This window comes from Microcebus murinus, chromosome 2 (genome assembly GCF_040939455.1).
Source record: "Microcebus murinus isolate Inina chromosome 2, M.murinus_Inina_mat1.0, whole genome shotgun sequence".
NCBI lineage: Eukaryota > Metazoa > Chordata > Mammalia > Primates > Cheirogaleidae > Microcebus > Microcebus murinus.
The window spans coordinates 18073716-18093064 of NC_134105.1; the positions used below are offsets into that span (position 1 = coordinate 18073716).

Below are 19349 nucleotides of genomic sequence, written 5' to 3' on the forward strand. Positions count from 1 at the left end.
CGTAGGTTATGTTCACGGAGGAGGACGTGAAGTTTTACCTGGCCGAGCTGGCTTTGGGCCTGGACCACCTGCACAGCCTGGGCATCATTTACAGAGACCTCAAGCCTGAGAAGTGAGTGGAGCCCCCTCCCAGACCTCCCCAGCGGAGGCCTCTTCTAGAATAAGGTCACTGTGACGGGGTGGGTGTGGCTCTCCCCAGGAGTGTCCCCCTCTCTTGGGCTGTCTGAGGAACAAGTGGGTGGAGCGGGTGGTGACGGCAGCAGGCTCACTTGGAGGGCTGCCCAGCTGCTACTGCTGCCATTGCCAAGGTCTAGGCACCCTCCTTGCAGGTGTGTTACCTACCTTTTTCGCTAGCGTGACATCTGAGGTGCCACCATTCAAGGTCATTCCTTGTTACAGTCCTCTCCAGAATTTCCCTTCATATCTAAATTCCCTCAAATGATAACTTGGGAGCAAGGTATGAGGTGGAATGAGATCTGGCTTTAGAGTTAGGCAGACCTGAGTTCAAATCCTATCTCCACTTCCTACTAGCTCTGTGACTGCAGGGAGTTACTTAACTTCTTTGAACCTTAGTTTCCCTGTTAGTAAAATGAGACCTTAATAGTACCTACCTCACGTAGTTGTTTCAAGGATTAGCAAAAAAGGTAAGAGGGTGCAGTGAGTTATGATGACTCCACTACACTCTAGCCCGGGAGACAGAGTGAGACCCTGTCTCAAAACAAACAACAAAAGGTAGGCAAGACACCTGCAGGCACTGCCATGACCCGCAGCACCCACCATTGATCAGGTAGATCTGAGTGGAGTATCTCCATGGGTCCAGGCCGGACTCCCACAGCCTCATGGTGCCACCAGAACCCACACAGTGGCCCATCTCTCTGTTACAGCATCCTGTTGGACGAGGAGGGCCACATCAAACTCACAGGTGAGTGGAGGGCACCTGACCCACGGGCCCTAGGGGAGGGCAGAACAGGCTCCTGATCCGTCTTGGCTGAGTGCCAGGGCTGATTCTTCCCTAGAGGCTGTGTCATTTACTTGGAAGTGCTCAGAAACCCAGGCCCCAGACTTGGAGCTGGGTTTGAATCCCAGCTCCCTACTGTGTAACCTCGGGCAAGTCAGCCAACCTCTCCAGCCTTCGCTTTCTCTGAATCTCATGGGGGTGATGCCGTCAGGCCTCTAGGCAGGGGGTTGGGTGTGCAACCCCAAGGGTAGCAGCAAGGAAGGCAGGGGTCCTCAGGATGTGTCCTTTTGCCCTCCTCTCTGCAGACTTTGGCCTGAGCAAGGAGGCCATTGACCATGAGAAGAAGGCCTACTCCTTCTGTGGGACAGTGGAGTACATGGCCCCTGAGGTCGTCAACCGCCAGGGTCACACCCACAGTGCGGACTGGTGGTCCTATGGGGTGTTGATGGTGAGTGCCCAGGCAGGGGTAAAGGATCTAGCCCAAGCCTCTGGCCTCAGTTTCCCTATCTGTACCGTGAGGGATTGATCTTCTCTAAGACTCTCCCCCTATCCTCTCTCAGCCAAGCTGGTCTCCCCTACACACAGCTGCAGTTTCCCTCCTTGGAAGGATCAGGCCTGACCCTACCTGGGGTGCCCTTAACCTGGCTCTGGGCCTCTCCCCAGCCTCAGGCTGCTCGTGTTGCTTTTGGTGGTCTGGGTTGGCAGGGGAGAGGGGCAGACACAGCTCTTGCTCCAGGTGGACTTTGACGAACAGCAGGCCAGCAAGGACCCTGTGGAACAGAGTGGCCTGGGTGAAGCGGGAGGGTTGGCATGGGAGACAAGGACCAGGGCCTGATAGACCCTTATCCTTCACAGTTTGAGATGCTGACGGGCTCCCTGCCCTTCCAGGGGAAGGACCGGAAGGAGACCATGACACTGATTCTGAAGTAAGGAGAGCCCTGCCCAGCCCCTCAGGCCCAAGCCCCGGCCCCAGTTTAGGGGCCTCAGATTCCCCATCAGTGAGACACTCCCTGGGTTAAATGTTGTGCCTTCCAGAGCCGCCTTTTCATCCACTGGGGCCTGCAGGAGAGATCCCTGCAGTTTTGGGAAGCGAGCTAGCGCATGGCTTGTCTGGACTGAGCTAGACCTGGGCAGAGGGGAGGGGAGATCGGGCCTCTGGGGTGGGGCTCAGCCCTCATGAGCCCCTGGGCTGTTTCAGGGCAAAGCTGGGCATGCCCCAGTTTCTGAGCACGGAAGCCCAGAGCCTCCTGCGGGCCCTGTTCAAGCGGAATCCTGCCAACCGGCTCGGTAAGCAGCCCCAGCCCAGGGGAGGGGTGTGGCGGTGGGAGCGGGGTCCAGCTGCAGTCTGGGCCATGGGGCTACATCTGGGGCTGAAAGGGGCCGTTGTCCTTTGTGTAGGCAGACAATGCCGCGGGCCACCCTGCTTTCTGGCTCCATGTGTGGTGTTGCAGAGGGGGGTTGACCTGTGTGTAGGGGGAAGGCAGGAACTGAGTCATCCCCATTCCCTCTGGGGACAAGGACAGAGGCCCCCACGCAGCTTCTCCGCCAAGGCTGCTGGCACAAGAGAAAGAGCATGAGCTCAGGAGTCAGGAGGCGCAGGTCCCAGCCACGGCTCTGTGTCAGGTCCCCACTGCCTGGCACGCAGCAGTCCCTCCATAAATATTTGTTGAACAAATGAGTGCCACTTATGCTAAGTGACCCAGGGCAGGTGATCCACCTCTCCAAGCCCCAGGTTCCTTGTCTAGTGGGAGGTGTTGATGCTGAGCTTGAAGGGCTCTGCTGAAACGAAACATGGGAACGTGCATGGCGTGCGGTAGGAGCTCAGTGTGTGCTGGCTTCCTTGGCTCCTGGGTTCACCCGGTCCATGGCCAGCTTTATAAGGTCAAGTCCAGGTCCTTGACAGGGTCGAGTGGTTGAAAAGGGCAGTAGGATAAGGGGAACAGAGATGAAGCCTACGTTGGAAATGGGTGGGGGCCTGTTGTAGATCTCAAAACAAGTCCAGCCTCTGTCCTGGCTGCTGTTGGAGAAGTTGCCTAACCTCTCTGGGCCTTTCTTTTTCCATCAGTACATTGCAGCTTGATCATTAGAAGCTCCAGAAAGTGGGAAATGCTGAGTGGGCAGCAGGGCTGGGTGCATTCAGGGCACGGTGAGCCCATCCTCTCCCCTGCTCAGCAGCTGGTCTCAGAGCACTGTGAGGCCGCTGGGTGGGGAGGCGCAGTCTGGGGGTTGGACCTTCCAGGGTAGACCCTTCATTTGGGCTCTTTCAGGCTCCGGCCCTGATGGGGCAGAGGAAATCAAGCGGCACGTCTTCTACTCCACCATTGACTGGAATGTGAGTGTGTCTGTCCACGCCAAGGCTCTGGCCAGGCCCCAGCCATGGTGGCCACGGGAGGGGTGGTAGGAGGGGCCTTCTGCCAAGGGCCTCAGATGCAGGAGCAGAGGTGGACAGCCTGCCCGTGGAAGCAAGGGCTGGCCTCCTGAGGACAGGCAGTTGTGTCTTATCTGCTGGGCAGTGTGGCCTGTGCTGTTCGAGGCCCAGGACCTGCCCCTGCGTGAGGCTCTTGGTGGGCTGTTGCGGGTGCTGTGGTGACCAGAGCGCCCACTGCCCTTGCAGAAGCTGTACCGTCGCGAGATCAAGCCACCTTTTAAGCCAGCCGTGGCTCAGCCTGACGACACCTTCTACTTTGACACTGAGTTCACGTCCCGCACACCCAGGGGTACGTCCCTTGTCTGCTTCGTCTGTCCTGGGCTGGCACTGTGGGCGGCAGGGAGGCAGGGACTCTGGCAGGCCCAGGTGTGTGGGTGGACAGGCGGTGAGTGTCTGGTTCTGGGGGACTCTGACTGTCCCTGCCTCACTCTGCCCAGTTCTCCCACTCTGGGGCTCTGTGGGCCTCTTTGTGTCCGGGCAAGGGAGTGGGGGTGTGTGGGTGGTTACGGCCACAATAGAAGAGTCAGGACCCCTGCCCTGGGCATCTTCCAGCCCACTGGGGAGACCAGGCGTGTCGGGCTCACCCTCATGTCAGGGATAAGGAATCTGACCCCGCAACACTGCGTGGTAGGGACAGTCTGGCTGAGCAGAGGGGATGGCGCCCACAGGTCAGCGGCAGGCGTGAGAATCGGCTTTGGCTGTTCTGACTGCTGGGCCTCAGTGTACTTGTCTGGAACATGGGCGTAGCCACAAACCCACTCTTCCCTGGGGTTGCTGCCAAATGCCAGTGAGGGGGCTTCTGGGAGGGAGCTGGGCAAATCTTAATGTTTTGGCTCGATTTTGGCAGTGGGGCGGGGGCGGACTATTGGTTCTGGGCATGTTCTAGCAGAGGGGGACTTTTCTCACTGCAGCTTACACACCTTTGATGACAAGGAGCTCAGCACTTCTCCAGGCAGTCTGTCGTGTTTATCTGGCAAATTATGTACCAGGTCCTACTGTGTGCCAGCTGCAGGGGTATCGATGGTGAACAAGACAGGCCCCGGGCTCTGCCCTCATGTAACTCAGGCCATCACTGGGAGAGGGTCATGAAGACAGTGGCTGGGTGGTGTGACAAGTGTAGCTTCACAGGGGCTGGGGGCCAGAGGAGCAGCACCAGGCAAGGCTTCTCAGAGGAGGGAGCGTGTGAGCTGAGCCTTGGCCGGTAGAAGAGGAGTGGATTATCCAGGTAGCGGGAACAGCATGTGTAGTGGCTCAGAGACCCCTCTAAGGATCCGTGAAGTCCAGTGCGGCTCAGCTGTTGGGTAGGGAGGGAGGCTACGGTCACAAGGACCTCAATTGTCAGACTAAGGAGCCTGGCTCCCTCCTGAGGGCAGAGGGGAGCATTTGAAGGGTGCAGGCAGGGCGGCAGATTGGTGGTTGGAGCCATGCCTCTGGCTGCTGTACAGAGATAGACCTAAAGGGACAGACTTCAGGGGGCAGGCTGGGGAGGAGGCAGCAGGAAGGGGCCACCGTCTTGGCCTGGGCTGGAGGCCGATGTGGGAGTGTTGATGTTCCTCCTGCGTCAGAACTGGGCTGGTCTAAACACACGTGAGCAGCGGGGCTAAGGCCTGCAATGGCTGGGCTCTGCCTGTGCTCCCACCATGGCCAGCTGCTGGGGCAGGCCAGGAAGCTCATGGTCCCCTCTGCCGGCTGCCCTGGGGTCAAGGGCCCCTCCTCAGGCTCACAGCCCCCTCTGTCCTTACAGATTCCCCAGGCATCCCCCCTAGCGCTGGTGCCCATCAGCTGTTTCGTGGCTTCAGCTTCGTGGCCACTGGCCTGATGGAGGATGACGGCAAGCCTCGTGCCATGCAGGCGCCACTGCACTCAGTGGTTCAGGTGAGGGAGGTGGCGGCGGCTGCTCTGTTGTCCTTTTCCACCTGGAAGCCCCAAGGGAGGTGGCTGAGAACACAGGCTCTGGAGTCAGTCAGGCCTGTGTTCATACCCTGGAACCCACAGGGCCTCCAGCCTCCTTGTCCTCACTTTCCCCATTTGTACCTCACACGGTGGCCCTGAAAATTGGACAAGAACATGGTTATAAATTTCCCGGCACTGAGCCAGGGGCAGGGTAGATGCCAGGGGTGCCCATGATGGTGGTGGGGTAGCTGGCAGTTCCCCGGCAGGACTGAGTGGCAGGACTGTGTCTCCTCACACTTGTTCCCCATTTGTACACTTCCACTGCTCCCTTGTCAGTTTAGAGTTGAGAGACTCCAGAGCACACTGCCTGGGTCCAGAGCTTACAAGTAAGGGACTTTGGGTGAGACACCTGCCTTCCTGTTGCCTTGGTTTTCTCATCTGTAAATGGGGCAAGTGATAGCACCTGCCTCCACGGAGTGGTTGTGAGGACTGCGTGAGGTAACGTGTGTAAAGTTAATGTGACTATATACTTTATTATCCAGACTGGGACGTCTTTGTCCAGGACAAATATTAAGCCAGCATGAGGGCCGGGCGTGGTGGCTCACGTCTATAATCCTAGCACTGTGGGAGGCCGAGGCGGGAGGTTTGCTGGAGCCAGCAGTTCAAGACCAGCCTGAGCAATGTAGTGAGACCTTGTCTCTACAAAAAATAAAAATTAAACCAAACTGGATGTGAGGACGACAGGCACAAGCCAGGACTGTCCATGGGCCATAGACCCAGCTGAAAGGGCTTTAGCACAGTGCCTGGCCCACAGCACACACTGAGCATTTGCTATTGTTAATGTCTCAGCACCTGAGACACCCCATGAGGTGAGCCGTGACACCCTAGAAAGGAGAAGCAACTCGCCCAAAGCCACAGTAAATGGCAGAGATGGGACCCAGGGCTCCTGTGTCCCTCTCAGGCCTGCCCAGGCTTCTCAGAATCACAGACCTCTTGATGTGCGTGTTGTGACCCTTGCCCACCTCTTCCGCCACCCTCTGACCACAGACTGCGGCCCAGGCAGCCTGGGAGCCAGCGAGTGTGCCCATCGTATAGAGTAGAAAACAGGCCCAGAGAGGGGCAGGTTCTCACCTGAGGTCACGTGGCCAGCACTCTACCCCAGGCCTCCTGGCTCTTCCCTGGTGCCATCTTCATCGAGCTGAGGCCTGGGGTGCTGCGGTGGCCCCTGGCACTCCAGAGCCAGGGGTCAGGCCCACATCTTGGTCTCCTGCAGCAACTCCATGGGAAGAACCTGGTTTTTAGCGATGGCTACGTGGTAAAGGAGACAATCGGTGTGGGCTCCTACTCTGTGTGCAAGCGCTGTGTCCACAAGGCCACCAACATGGAGTATGCTGTCAAGGTGGGCCTCCTGACTGCGTCTCGGCCAAGGCTGCTGGGCTGGGGGTGAGGCCAATGTAGTTGTGGCCCTTTGGCGGGGAGGGGTGGTGCCTGGGCTCTGCGGACGGGTGAAAGGAGGAGGGCAGCTGCGACCCCTAGGCCCTGTGGTGTGGCTCAGTAGCAGGGAGGGACGCTAGAGTCTGTCAGCCTGACACTGCCACATGCACTCCTTTCTTCAGGTCATCGACAAGAGCAAGCGGGATCCCTCGGAGGAGATAGAGATTCTCCTGCGGTACGGGCAGCACCCCAACATCATCACTCTGAAAGATGTGAGTGGGGCCCCGGACACTGGGGTGGGCGCCGGGTGCCCAGAGCTCTCGGGTTTGTCTTGAGGCTGCCATTCCTTTGACTTTTGATCCTTCCCCCAGTGCTCATGAGCAGAGGAGGACCCTTGGTCCCTCTGGTCTGGTCACACCCCAGGGGCTCTTTACTTGAGACATAGGCATTCCCTGAGAGCCCTCCTGCTCAGCAGAGGCCCAGAGCCAGTGTCCCCCATCCAGGCAGGACAGGAGCCCAGATGGGGCAAGGCCCTGCCAGGGACACTGAAGCACAGAGCAGGACACATGGCTGGGGCTCCTGTCAGTCTTCCCTGGTCCCCGGAGCTGGTGCCCAGGGGGCCTGGGCCTGGTACTGGGGAGGGGACCCTGATGTAAGGTCCGCGGCAGGTGTACGATGACGGCAAACACGTGTACCTGGTGACGGAGCTGATGCGGGGCGGGGAGCTGCTGGACAAGATCCTGCGGCAGAAGTTCTTCTCGGAGCGGGAGGCCAGCTGCGTCCTGCACACCATCAGCAAGACGGTGGAGTATCTGCACTCGCAGGGGGTGAGTCTGGGGAGGGCAGAGGGGATGCGCGAACTGTGGGCCGGCCCATCCAGACACAGGGGAGACTGGGCGAGTGGGTGGATGCCAGGAATGGAGGGCGGGAGAGATGAGGCCACATTATGAAAGGGGACATTAGTCAGTACCTACTGTGTGCCAGGCACCATGTAATGTAAGGTGAGGTTTCTTCACCTGATCTCAATTGACTTTTATACCAACTCTGGAGCAGGTGCTATTATTGGCACCACTTTATAGGTAAGAAGACTGAAGCTCAGAGACGTGAGGCCATTTGCCCAAGGTCACACAGCCTGGGAAGAGTATAGCCAGAATGGCAGACTGAGGAATTTGGGTAGGGACGTGTAGGTGGAGAGTAGTTTTTTGCCACACAGTGGCAGGGTCACCGTGTGGGGCTTCAGGGAGGTAGGCTTGGCCATCGGTTTGATTGCTAAGATAGAGGAAGTGGACACAGGAGGAAATGCTGCTAGAAACACAGAAGTGCTACAGAAGAGGTGTCGGTCCAAACACAGAACTTGGCCTTTACTGTTGCACAAGGCAAGGGAGCCCTAGATGACCCTGGGTCACGGCTGCAGAGAAGTTCCTTAGGGCGTGTTAAAGCCGGAAACCGTAGAGTTAGCATGAGTTCTCTCCAGATGAGGTGACGGTTTAGGGTGCTTCTGATCAGACAGTGTGGGAGTTAAGAATGCAGGCTCTGGGATCCAACTGGCTGAGTCCAACCCTTGGCTTCTTTTTTTTTTTTTTTGAGACAGAGTCTCACTTTGTTGTCCAGGCTAGAGTGAGTGCCGTGGCGTCAGCCTAGCTCACAGCAACCTCAAACTCCTGGGCTTCAGCGATCCTTCTGCCTCAGCCTCCCGAGTAGCTGGGACTACAGGCATGAGCCACCATGCCCGGCTAATTTTTTATATATATCAGTTGGCCAATTAATTTCTTTCTATTTATAGTAGAGACGGGGTCTCGCTCTTGCTCAGGCTGGTTTTGAACTCCTGACCTTGAGCAATCCGCCCGCCTCGGCCTCCCAGAGTGCTAGGATTACAGGCGTGAGCCACCTCGCCCGGCCTAACCCTTGGCTTCTTAACTTGGCCATGTGTGAGGTTGAGAAAGCCACTGCACCCCTCTGAGCCGTTTCTTCATCTGCAAACTCGTGATAACAAGAGCTGGTGCATCGTGGGGTGAAGCGAGGTAGGTACTTCATGGGGAAGCACCATGGCCCAGTGCAGGCTTGCACAGATGTGCGGGGAAACAGGACCAGACCAGCACACAGAACCATGCAGGACAGTGTGACGAACCCCACGTGCTCATCACCCCAATTTAAGGATTGTCAGGGTTTTTCCCACACTTGCTGCTTCTTTGTTTCCCTCCCTCTCTCTCTCCTTCCTTTCTTCCCTCCCTCCTTTCTTTCCTTTCCTCCCTCCCTCCCTCTCTTCCTTCCTTCTTTTCTTTTTTGTTGTTACTGAAGAATTTTTTTCAACTTTTTATGAGAATACAGTTCAAATCTACTAAAGTTAAAAGAATAGTACAATGAAAGTCGTTTTCCTCTAGATTAACCAAATTTTAACAGCCCACCACACCTGCTTTATCTCTTTTTCTGTCTCTCTCTATATAAATATAAATATACACTTGTATATTTTTGTGGATGCATTTGAGAGGAAGTTGCAGACCTTATGACACTTGATCCATAAATGCCTGTAAATAAAGTATTTTAAGGCATGTCCCAGACCTCACATCATCTTAGTCATATATCTGTAACTCTAAAAACAGGCTGGGCATAGTGGCTCACTCCTGTAATTCTAGCACTTTGGGAAGCTGAGGTGAGAGAATCTCTTGATGCCAGGAGTTTGACCAGTCTGGGGAACATGGTGAGACCCCATCTCTACAAAAAAAGTTTTTTAAAAATTAGCCAGGCATGGTGGCACATATCTGTAGTCCCAGCTACTTGGGAGGCTGAGGCAGGAGGATCACTTGAGCCCAGGAGTTCGAGGTTATAGTGGGTTATGACTGTGCCACTGCACTCTAGCCTGGGCGACAGAGTGAGACCCTATCTCTAAAAACATTTTTAAGTAAAATAAAAAAATAAAAGTGGTGAATATTTTCTTTCATAGCAACTACCAAAACTAACATTTACTTGTTTTCACAGAGTACCCAGGCCATAGACACATTTCCCTTAATGTCCTTTCAAAAATGTCTTTTCTGTGATTTGTTTATTGGAATCACAATTTTTGCAAGGTCCACACATTTGATTCGCTTGTTATATCTCTTAAGTCTCTCTCTTTTTTTAAACTGGAATAAAATTTACATACAGTAGATCTCACGTGTACAATTTGATGCCTTTTGCTAAAGGCGTACACCCACATTGCCTCCATAGTTAGACTTCCTTTTTTGTGCCACTGGCTTGAAGAGATCAGTTCTGTGGGATGTCCCACCTTCTAGATTTGTCTGTTTCATCTATATTGTCTCTCTGTTGCCTATATTTTTCTGTAACCTGCAAGTTGCTCTAATGTCTACTTGATTCAGCTTCAGTATTTTTGGGTGGGATGGGAATAAAATTCAAAAGGCCAAGGTCGTCCACTCCATGGGACGTGTGGTGCAGTTCACCTCGCACCCCATGTGTGAGTGCGCGTCCCACTGTCGCCCCATCAGTCATGTCAGGTGGCAACAATCTGACCTCCTGGTCATAAAGATCCTCATCTAATGGTCTCGTCCTTTCAGGATCTGTGCCTGAGTCAATTATTTTGGTAGGGTTTGTAAAAGTGGCGATGTCTGGTTATGTCTAATTTGTTAGGAGGAATTCTTTTATGAAAAAGAATGTTACCTCATAACCAAAGCTTCAGTTTGGTTACTAACGTGCGCTTCCAATGGTCATGTTTGAATTGGCTTTGGTTTTAGAAATGGCCAATGCAAACAGACTAATATTTAACATGTCAGGTCAGAGAGTAAATGTGTTTCCTTTCTTGTTTCGTTCTTTTTTTTTTTTTTTTTTTTTTTGAGACAGAGTCTCGCTTTGTTGTCCAGGCTAGAGTGAGTGCCATGGCGTCAGCCTAGCTCACAGCAACCTCAAACTCCTGGGCTTGAGCGATCCTTCTGCCTCAGCCTCCCGAGTAGCTGGGACTACAGGCATGCGCCACCATGCCCGGCTAATTTTTTTTTTTTATATACATATCAGTTGGCCAATTAATTTCTTTCTATTTATAGTAGAGACGGGGTCTCGCTCTTGCTCAGGCTGGTTTTGAACTCCTGACCTCGAGCAATCCGCCCGCCTCGGCCTCCCAGAGAGCTAGGATTACAGGCGTGAGCCACCGCGCCCGGCCTCTTGTTTCGTTCTTAAGTGAATAGTAGTTAAAGTTACTTCCAAGAAGGTTTAGAAGACAGCCAAGCCAGTGAGTTACCAGTGGGTTGCCTGAAGCGCAGAGTGAGGAAGAACTTTCTAGAGTGGCAAGCTGCCTCCAGAGGTAGTGGGTAGTGAGACCCTTCCACTAGGGGTGTTCAAGATAGCCACTTGGTGGGGAAGTTATTGGAGGAAATTTTCTCTGTCCCGAAGCCAGGAATCCATGGGTCTCCAAAGTTTCTGGCCCTTTCCAAATACCAAGGGCAGATGATAAGGAAACAGGAAGCTCTTGTTGAGATATCCAGACGGGATTCTCTGGGTCGATTTGGCGTCAGCAGTAGCTGTGGTTATAAGCTGGGGATCCCACAGTAACTGAGAATAGGAAGGGAATGACCAGGTAGCAGGGGCCACTGGAACCCCTGTTTGTTTTAATATCACCTTTTTATCTAAGTATTGTATAAACACAGAGAAGTACACAAATCATAATGTACAAGTCAATAACTTTTCAAAAAGTTTTCATCACAATAGATATATTAAGAAAAAAAAAAAAGTGAATATACAGCCATGTAACCAAACCCCAAATCGATAAACAAAGCATTTCCAGTTTCTCAAAAGCTCCCCTCCCCTAAGGTAACCATTCTAAGCTAACTTCTAATAGATTAGTTTTGCATTTTATATAAACCTTGTCTTTTGTATCCGGGATCTTTGAGATTCCCCCACGTTGTTGTGTGGCTGCAGTTCATTCATTTTCATTGCTGTGTAAAATTCTGTATAAACAGACTACGATTAAACTGTCCAGTCTACTATTAATAGATGTTGGATTATTACCAGTTTTCAATGATTACAAATAGTGCTGCTGCGACATTCTAGTGCTTGTCTTTTGGTGAACATATGTACATTTTAAGGTTGGTTGTACACCTAACAGAGGGATTGCTGGGTCGTAGTGTATGCATGTTCATCTTTCACAGATACTGCCAAGCAGTTTTCCAAAGTGGTTTTACCAATTTATGCTCCTAACAGAAGTGTGTGAGAGTTCTGGTAATGACCAACAGTAGGTATTTTCCATCTCTTTAACCATAGTCATTCCGGTAGGTTTGGAGTAGTCTCTCGTTGAGGTTTTAATTTGCATTTCCCTGGTGACAAATAAAGGAGAGCACCTCTTTATGTGTTTATTGCCATTTTATTGCCATAAAGCCTCTTTTGCTAAATGCCTGTTTGACTCTTTTGTTCATTTTTAAAAATTGGATTGTGTGCCCTTTCCATCGTATTTTGTAGGAGTTCTTTATTTCACGTGTGGAGCCCTCTCAAGTCCCCGGCCTCCCTCTAGGTTGTTCCTGTAAGGCTGCAGGGTTGTAGAGAGTCGGCCCCATGCTTTGGCTTCTCTCTTTAACCAGGTGATTCCTACAGACAACTCCACCTCTTTTTTTTGGCTGGTCACAGGCATCCAAATGCACATCCTCTGGTGCTGCTGCTGCTAGTGGCAGCTAATGCCACGTGCCACTGTGCACAGGCAGGCAGGGGTCTCTGCACTTTACGTATTAACTCATTTAATTGTGCCAGTTAACCTATGAAGTCACTATTGTCACTGTCTCCATTTTATAAGTGAAGGAATCGAGGCTCTGGGTGCTTCATAACTGGCCTAGTCTCAGAGCTGATCCAGCTCCAGAGTCTGTGCTCTCAACTGGTGTGTGTGGTCAGGTGCTGCTTGGGACAGCGTTTGTCCTCTGATTTTCTTGTCCTGTAGTTTTTTTTGTTTTTGTTTTTGTTTTGAGACAGAGTCTCGCTTTGTTTCCCAGGCTAGAGTGAGTGCCATGGCATCAGCCTAGCTCACAGCAACCTCAAACTCCTGGGCTCAAGCAATCCTGCTGCCTCAGCCTCCCGAGTAGCTGGGACTACAGGCATGCGCCACAATGCCCGGCTAATTTTTCTATGTATATTATTTGGCCAATTAATTTCTTTCTATTTATAGTGGAGACGGGGTCTCGCTCTTGCTCAGGCTGGTTTTGAACTCCTGACCTCGAGCAATCTGCCGGCCTCAGCCTCCCAGAGTGCTAGGATTACAGGCGTGAGTCACTGTGCCCGGCCTTGTCCTGTAGTTTTTAAGTGCTTCTTCATAGGTGCTCACTGTGTCTTCACATCCAGCATGATGGTGGGTTCAGCCCCAGGCAGCTCTGTGGATACTGTGACAACAGCTGCCATTTCCCAAGCCCTGGGCTAAGTAGGCTCTTCCCTTCATCCCTGGGGATGGAGCACCATTATCAGCCCCATTTTACAGGTGAGAAAACTGAAGGCTAGAAAGGTTCAATGACATGCCCAAGACTACACAGCTATGGATGGGTGATAAAGCCATGGCACACTCTGGCGTGCCTGACTCCTTCCTGCGACCAAGATCACAGCTCTGCTGGTGGCCATGGCCTATGACTCAGTGGCTACTTTTGGCCTGCATACATATTTTGTTTGGCCTGCCAGATGTGTGGTGTTTTTTGGCTTGAGGTTTGGTTTGGTAATTTGACTGCTTTTGAAAAAACTGGGTCCAAGTTGCTACCTAGTGACTATCTGCTGGAACCAAGTAGCAGCTGCCCCTTTGGGCTGGTTGGCACGGTTCCCAGTCCACCTGGCTTCCCTCGTGACTTGCCTAGCCTGTTGTGACTTCGGTGCAGTAAGATGTGAGAATGTACCTACTTCGGCTGGGCACAGTGGCTCATGCTGGTAATCCTAGCACTCTGGAAGCCCAAGAAGGGAGAATCCCTTGAGGTCAGGAGTTCAAGACCAGCCTGAGTGAGAGTGAGACCATGTCTCTACTAAAAATAGAAAAAATGAGCCAGGCCTGCTGGCTCATGCCTGTAGTCCCAGCTCCTTGGGAGGCTGAGGCAGAAGGATCCCTTGAGCCCAGGAGTTTGAGGTTGCTGTGAGCTAGGCTGACGCTACGGCACTCTAGCCTGGGCAACAGAGTAAGACTGTCTCGCAAAAAAAAATAAAAATAAAAAAGTACCCACCTCCCCCACATACGCCCCTGAGGGTCAGATGTCAGAATCATCCATATGGGGCTTTGTGCTTCTGCCTCCCTCCACCCCTCCCTGCTGTTCTGCAGTGGTGAGACTGCTTCCTATAGGAGCATGTCATTTCTCTGTGTTGTGGATAAAGATCAAAAACTTCCATATCGTCTGGGTGCAGTGGCTCACGCCTGTAATCCTAGCACTCTGGGAGGCCGAGGTGGGCAGATTGCTTGAGGTCAGGAGTTCGAAACCAGCCTGAGCAAGAGCGAGACCCCGTCTCTACTATAAATAGAAAGAAATTAATTGGCCAACTAATATATATAGAAAAATTAGCTAGACATGGTGGCACATGCCTGTAGTCCCAGCTACTCGGGAGGCTGAGGCAGTAGGATTGCTTGAGCCCAGGAGTTTGAGGTTGCTTGAGCGAGGCTGACGCCATGGCACTCACTCTAGCCTGGGCAACAAAGTGAAACTTTGTCTCAAAACAAAACAAACAAACAAAAAAACTTCCATATCCCTGTTTCCCAAAAGTGTCATTTGTGTCACACTAAACTGGAAAGACCATGGAATTAAGGTCAGAACTAGATTGAAGTCTTGCCTCTGCCTCTAATTTACACGAGCAAGTCAGTTGTCTCCTCAGAGTCTCAGTTTCCTCCTCTGTAAAATGGAGCCAACAGTCCCTGCCTACCCACTTACCGAGGTTCAGTGGGTAGCACCAGTGAGCTCGGGACTGGGAAAGTACTTTGTAAACTGGGGATTCACTTGTGCAGGGTAGTTGATGTCCTCAGCCAAGCTGAGCATCCCTGACCTTTAGGAAGCTTGGCTGGGCCCTCGGTGGACTTGTGCTTGTGCTCTGGGCCATGTGATTGTGTTTGAAGGAGAGAGCCCAAGGGACCTCTCCAAGGCTTGGATAGAGTTTGAGGTGTGTCACTGGGGCCACCCTGCCCACACGCTTCCCTCTGTGGAGGAGGACCACTCAGGGCCGTGTCTACCCTCTAATCTGCTCACTCCAGGGGTTCCTGCTGGAAGGCTCAGGGCTCGCCTGGGACTATGAAAGGACCATCTTTGATAAGGCCAGCTAATCTGTGATACTCAACTAATCTAACCTGCACAGTGTCTGCGTGTTTCAGAGGTGTGATTTGTTCATTCCTTGCACAAGGTTCATTAGCACTTGCTCTGTGCTCGACCCTGCACTGGATGCTGGAGGTAAACAGGCATCCCACGGACAGATGTGGTCATGGTCATTAGCCAACAGAGCCCGCAGCGGCCTGGGCTTAGGGCTCCTGAGGGGATGCAGGGGGTGATGAGGCTAGAACAGATAGCTAAGGGACTTTGGCCTTTATCTTGCAGATAGTAGGGAGCCATTGAAGGTTTTTACCAATGCCCAGGGAGGTTCCATTAGCTCATGGGAGGAGGAGCAGGAAGGTGAGAACATGAGTTGAGTTTCAGGCTCTGTAGGATATCCAGCATTTGATAGGCGGCGGGATATATGAGCCTGGACTCAGGGAAGTTGTGGACTAGGGTTGGAGATCTGAGGGTGTTGGTAGAATTAGGTGATAGAGGATTGTCTATGACTAGAACCATACAGAGGGAGAGAGGAAGAATGAAGAGTGAAGTGGTTCAGCCCCTTCAGGTTACCGATGAGCAAACGGGGTCCAGAGGAAAGTCATTTGCTTATAGCCACAGTAATAAGTGTCATTCATCTGTACATTCAGCAAGTATTACTGAACACCTGCTATGTCCTAGGAACGCTCTAGGTGCTGGGTTACTGCGGTGAGCAAGAACACTTACATTCCAGTGGGCAGATTCAGAAAACAAACCAGTCAAATGGTGGTAAATGCTGTAAATAAAATAAAGGAGAGTAAGGAGGACTGGGGGGTGGTTAAGATTGCATATGGGATGGTCAGGGAAGGCCTAACTGATATAGTGACATTTGAGCTGAGACCTGAAAGAAGACAGAGAATGAGCCAGGCATGGAGTTGCCACTAGGTAAGATTATGTGACGAGTAGATTTTAAGGGAGAAGGTGGAATTCAGTTTGGGACAGGTTAAGTTAGAGCCACCTTGTAGGCATCTGCGTAGAGATATCAAGTAGGCAGTAGCAGCAGCCATAAGACCCCCATTTCAGTCCTCTTCCCTTTCTTTGGAATTCTGGTTCCGTCTGTCCCTCTCTCTGCACCCTGTCTTGGTAACCTTCTCCTCCCCAGCAGTTGGCCTGGGCCACCGGCAGCCTCCCCACACTGAGAACTGACCCCAGCCCTCCGCCCCTAGGTTGTGCACAGGGACCTCAAGCCCAGCAACATCCTGTACGTGGACGAGTCCGGGAACCCCGAGTGCCTGCGCATCTGTGACTTTGGCTTTGCCAAACAGCTGCGGGCTGAGAACGGGCTCCTCATGACACCTTGCTACACGGCCAACTTCGTGGCACCCGAGGTGAGTGGCCCAGCCTCCTCAGGTGCAAGAGCGAGGGGGAGCTGGAGGCCTGTGCCCCTCCCAGAGGCCACACACTGGCCAGGGCTCTAGTCTCTGACCTTGGCCCAGGTGCCAAGGGAACACCCAGCCTGTGGCTGGAACCCCTCTGCTACCCTTCTGGGGAGTAGCAGGCAAGCATATGAGGCATATGACCACCCTCCTGTGCCCTGCTGGCAGGTGCTGAAGCGCCAGGGCTACGATGAAGGCTGTGACATCTGGAGCCTGGGCATTCTGCTCTACACCATGCTGGCGGGGTGAGTGCCCTGGGCCAGACCCCTCCCCACGGCCCAGCCCTAGCATTTGGGCCAGTGGGGCTTGTCTGATAGGAGGGACCCAGCCCTGCCACAGGGGGAACTGAAGCCTGGGCCTGCTTTTAGGAACTCTGCCGGAGGGGACACTGTCTCCCACCCACCCCCGGCCCTAGGGTGAAGGCCACAGTCTGTACCCAGGCTATGTGGCTTTTCTGCAGATACACTCCATTTGCCAATGGGCCCAGTGACACACCAGAGGAAATCCTGACCCGGATCGGCAGTGGGAAGTTTACGCTCAGCGGGGGCAATTGGAACACGGTTTCAGAGACAGCCAAGGTGAGTCTGCGAGGGCTGCATGGGGCTCATTCGGAGGGAGGAGACAGGGTCGAGTCCCAGAGCTTTTCAGCAGTGCATGAACAGGTTTCTTGCAGATTCGTGTCTCTGAGTGGAATGATCTATTGCTGTATTTCTCCAAGTGGAAGATTTCCAGGCAGACCCCCACCCCCGAACCTTGTTGAGTAACTTGGTGACCATTCACTGGCCCTTCTCATGTTCTGGGCCCTGTGGGGGACAGAGGGCTGCATAATCCAGTCTCTGCCTGTGGACACTTAGTGTGGTGGGACAGACAGGCCTGCATGCAAGGAACCGGTGCCAGGCAGCAGAGAGAGGCCAGTCCCCTTGGCCAGGGGCACAGGCAGTGGAGGCACAGAGCAGAGCAACTGGCCCATCCAAGCAGTCTTCTCGAAGGAGGTGGATGTGAACTTTCAGTATTCACAAAGTTCCTGGGAGCAACCAGAGCCTGCGAGTTCCCACTGGGAACCTCTGTGCCAGACGCAGGGTTGAGGCCCTTAGTACCACCTGACACCAGCCCATGAGGCGAGCATTGTCATTCCTGTCTCTCATGGGGGAAACTGAGGGTCAGAGAGTTGAAGTAACACATCCAGGGCACTCACTTGATGAGTAGAAAAGTCAGGTTTTGAACCTGAGTCTGCCTGACTACAAACCTTAGGCTCTTCCCACCTGACTCTTTGAAGGTGAAGGAGGAAGGGAGGGTTATCCAGGACGAAGGGCTGAGAGCAGCAAAGGCCCAAAGAAAGGAATGTCTTGGCCGTGTGTGGGAGCCCTGGAGTAGTGTGGAGAGTGGGTCGCAGGGGCTTTTGCAGGGAGATGGTGGCCTTCCTGTCCCCCAGTCAGCGGGACACAGCTGTCTACTCCCATGCTGCCCCTCCCACCACCTCCTTGCCCACTGTGTCCCCAGGACCTGGTGTCCAAGATGTTGCACGTGGACCCCCACCAGCGCCTCACAGCTAAGCAGGTCCTGCAGCACCCGTGGATCACCCAGAAAGACAAGCTTCCCCAGAGCCAGCTGTCCCACCAGGACCTGCAGCTTGTGAAGGTATGGCCACCCTGGGCTCCTGGGCATCTGCAGGGGCCAGGCCAAGATGGCATGAGCATGGCCTTGAGGTGGCAGGGCGAGGAGATGCCGTGTCTGTACAGGCACCTTGAAGTGGGACAGAGGAGAAGACACAGCCCTGTCCTCAGGGAGCCCCAGGCTAAGATGCCACTGTGTCACGGTGCGCTCCTGGGCCCCTAGTCCTCTGGAGGACACAGCTGCTGACCTCAGGCCTCCAGTCTGTAGGGGAGGCAGGACCCATGACCACAAAGGCCCCCAAGGCTGGCTTACAGTGGTTGGGTGGGCTGTGGAACACGGGGGTGGGGGGAGGGGGGAAGGCTGGCTTGGCCCTGGGACACACATGCCCTCCCGCCCACTCCTCCCCCCATCGTGAACGGACCTTCCCCATCTCTCTAGGGAGCCATGGCAGCCACGTACTCCGCCCTCAACAGCTCCAAGCCCACGCCCCAGCTGAAGCCCATCGAGTCATCCATCCTGGCCCAGCGGCGAGTGAGGAAGCTGCCGTCCACCACGCTGTGAGGGCTGTCAGGCGAGGGCAGTGGTAGCTTGACGGACGCAGCATCCTTCCCAGAGGGAGCAGGCCCAGGCCACAGGGCCAGAGGGAGCTGGAACCCCCAGGGGCCCGGGAAGCAGCCAGCCCCATGACCCCCAGTGAGGGTGTGAGAAGTGCCTTCTCCTTCCCCAGGACGGACTCGGCCCTGGCTCTGCTGGCTGAAAGCAATTCACTGTACAGACTCTTTTTTTTTCTTAAGGAAAAAATGGTATCAGCCACCATGGATTTTTACAAGCTCCATTTGCCTCTGTGGGAGCAGAAATAGCCAGTGCGGCCCCAGGAGGGGCACCGAGTCACGCTAGGGCTCTCTGTGGCTGAGACTCCTTAGAGCAGCTTTGGGATCCTCCACGTGGACCCCCACGAGGGGCCATTGGTAGCCATCTGCACACATCTCCAGGGCCGCCCAGCGTCACCTCTTACAGCCTCTGGCTGTTTGCAGAACTCACTCTATCCCTGGCCTGCTCCTTTTCCGTTCTGTTCCGCTGGGGGGTCTAGAACCACTCCGCTGCGGGGGAGGGCCCATGCCCTGCCGGCGCCCAGCTCTAGGCACCAGCATCCACATCGGCCGCCACTGTCCCCTGCAGTCAGGGGGGGCAGCCCCAGGGAGAGGATGTGGAAAGCACTTTTTGGCCAACTTCTGTTGGGGTCTGCCATGGGACAGAGTTCACAGGAGGCCAGTGGGGCGGGCCAGGCGGGGCAGGGGCTTTTTTCATTTCTTCCTCAGCTGGTAACTCAGGGTTCATCTGTCCATGGCCTTTCTAATAAACTTACAATTGAGTTAAGCTCA

At 53.8% G+C, this 19349-nt stretch overlaps 1 protein-coding gene across 4 annotated transcripts in view; it reads left to right on the top strand.

The window, feature by feature from the left end:
* The window catches only part of RPS6KA1 (ribosomal protein S6 kinase A1), a 39619-nt gene extending 20270 nt beyond the window's left edge, over positions 1-19349 (top strand). For all 4 annotated transcript variants that reach the window (XM_012750694.3, XM_012750696.3, XM_012750693.3 and 1 more), the window contains 16 exons: positions 6-112; positions 885-922; positions 1264-1406; positions 1814-1884; positions 2157-2245; positions 3226-3290; positions 3573-3675; positions 5131-5261; positions 6553-6678; positions 6896-6985; positions 7382-7540; positions 16144-16305; positions 16522-16598; positions 16814-16931; positions 17854-17991; positions 18406-19349. In XM_012750694.3, coding sequence (XP_012606148.1) covers positions 6-112; positions 885-922; positions 1264-1406; positions 1814-1884; positions 2157-2245; positions 3226-3290; positions 3573-3675; positions 5131-5261; positions 6553-6678; positions 6896-6985; positions 7382-7540; positions 16144-16305; positions 16522-16598; positions 16814-16931; positions 17854-17991; positions 18406-18528 — 1740 coding nt within the window. In that variant the 3' untranslated portion in view covers positions 18529-19349. The remainder of the gene's footprint in view (positions 1-5; positions 113-884; positions 923-1263; positions 1407-1813; positions 1885-2156; positions 2246-3225; positions 3291-3572; positions 3676-5130; positions 5262-6552; positions 6679-6895; positions 6986-7381; positions 7541-16143; positions 16306-16521; positions 16599-16813; positions 16932-17853; positions 17992-18405) is intronic.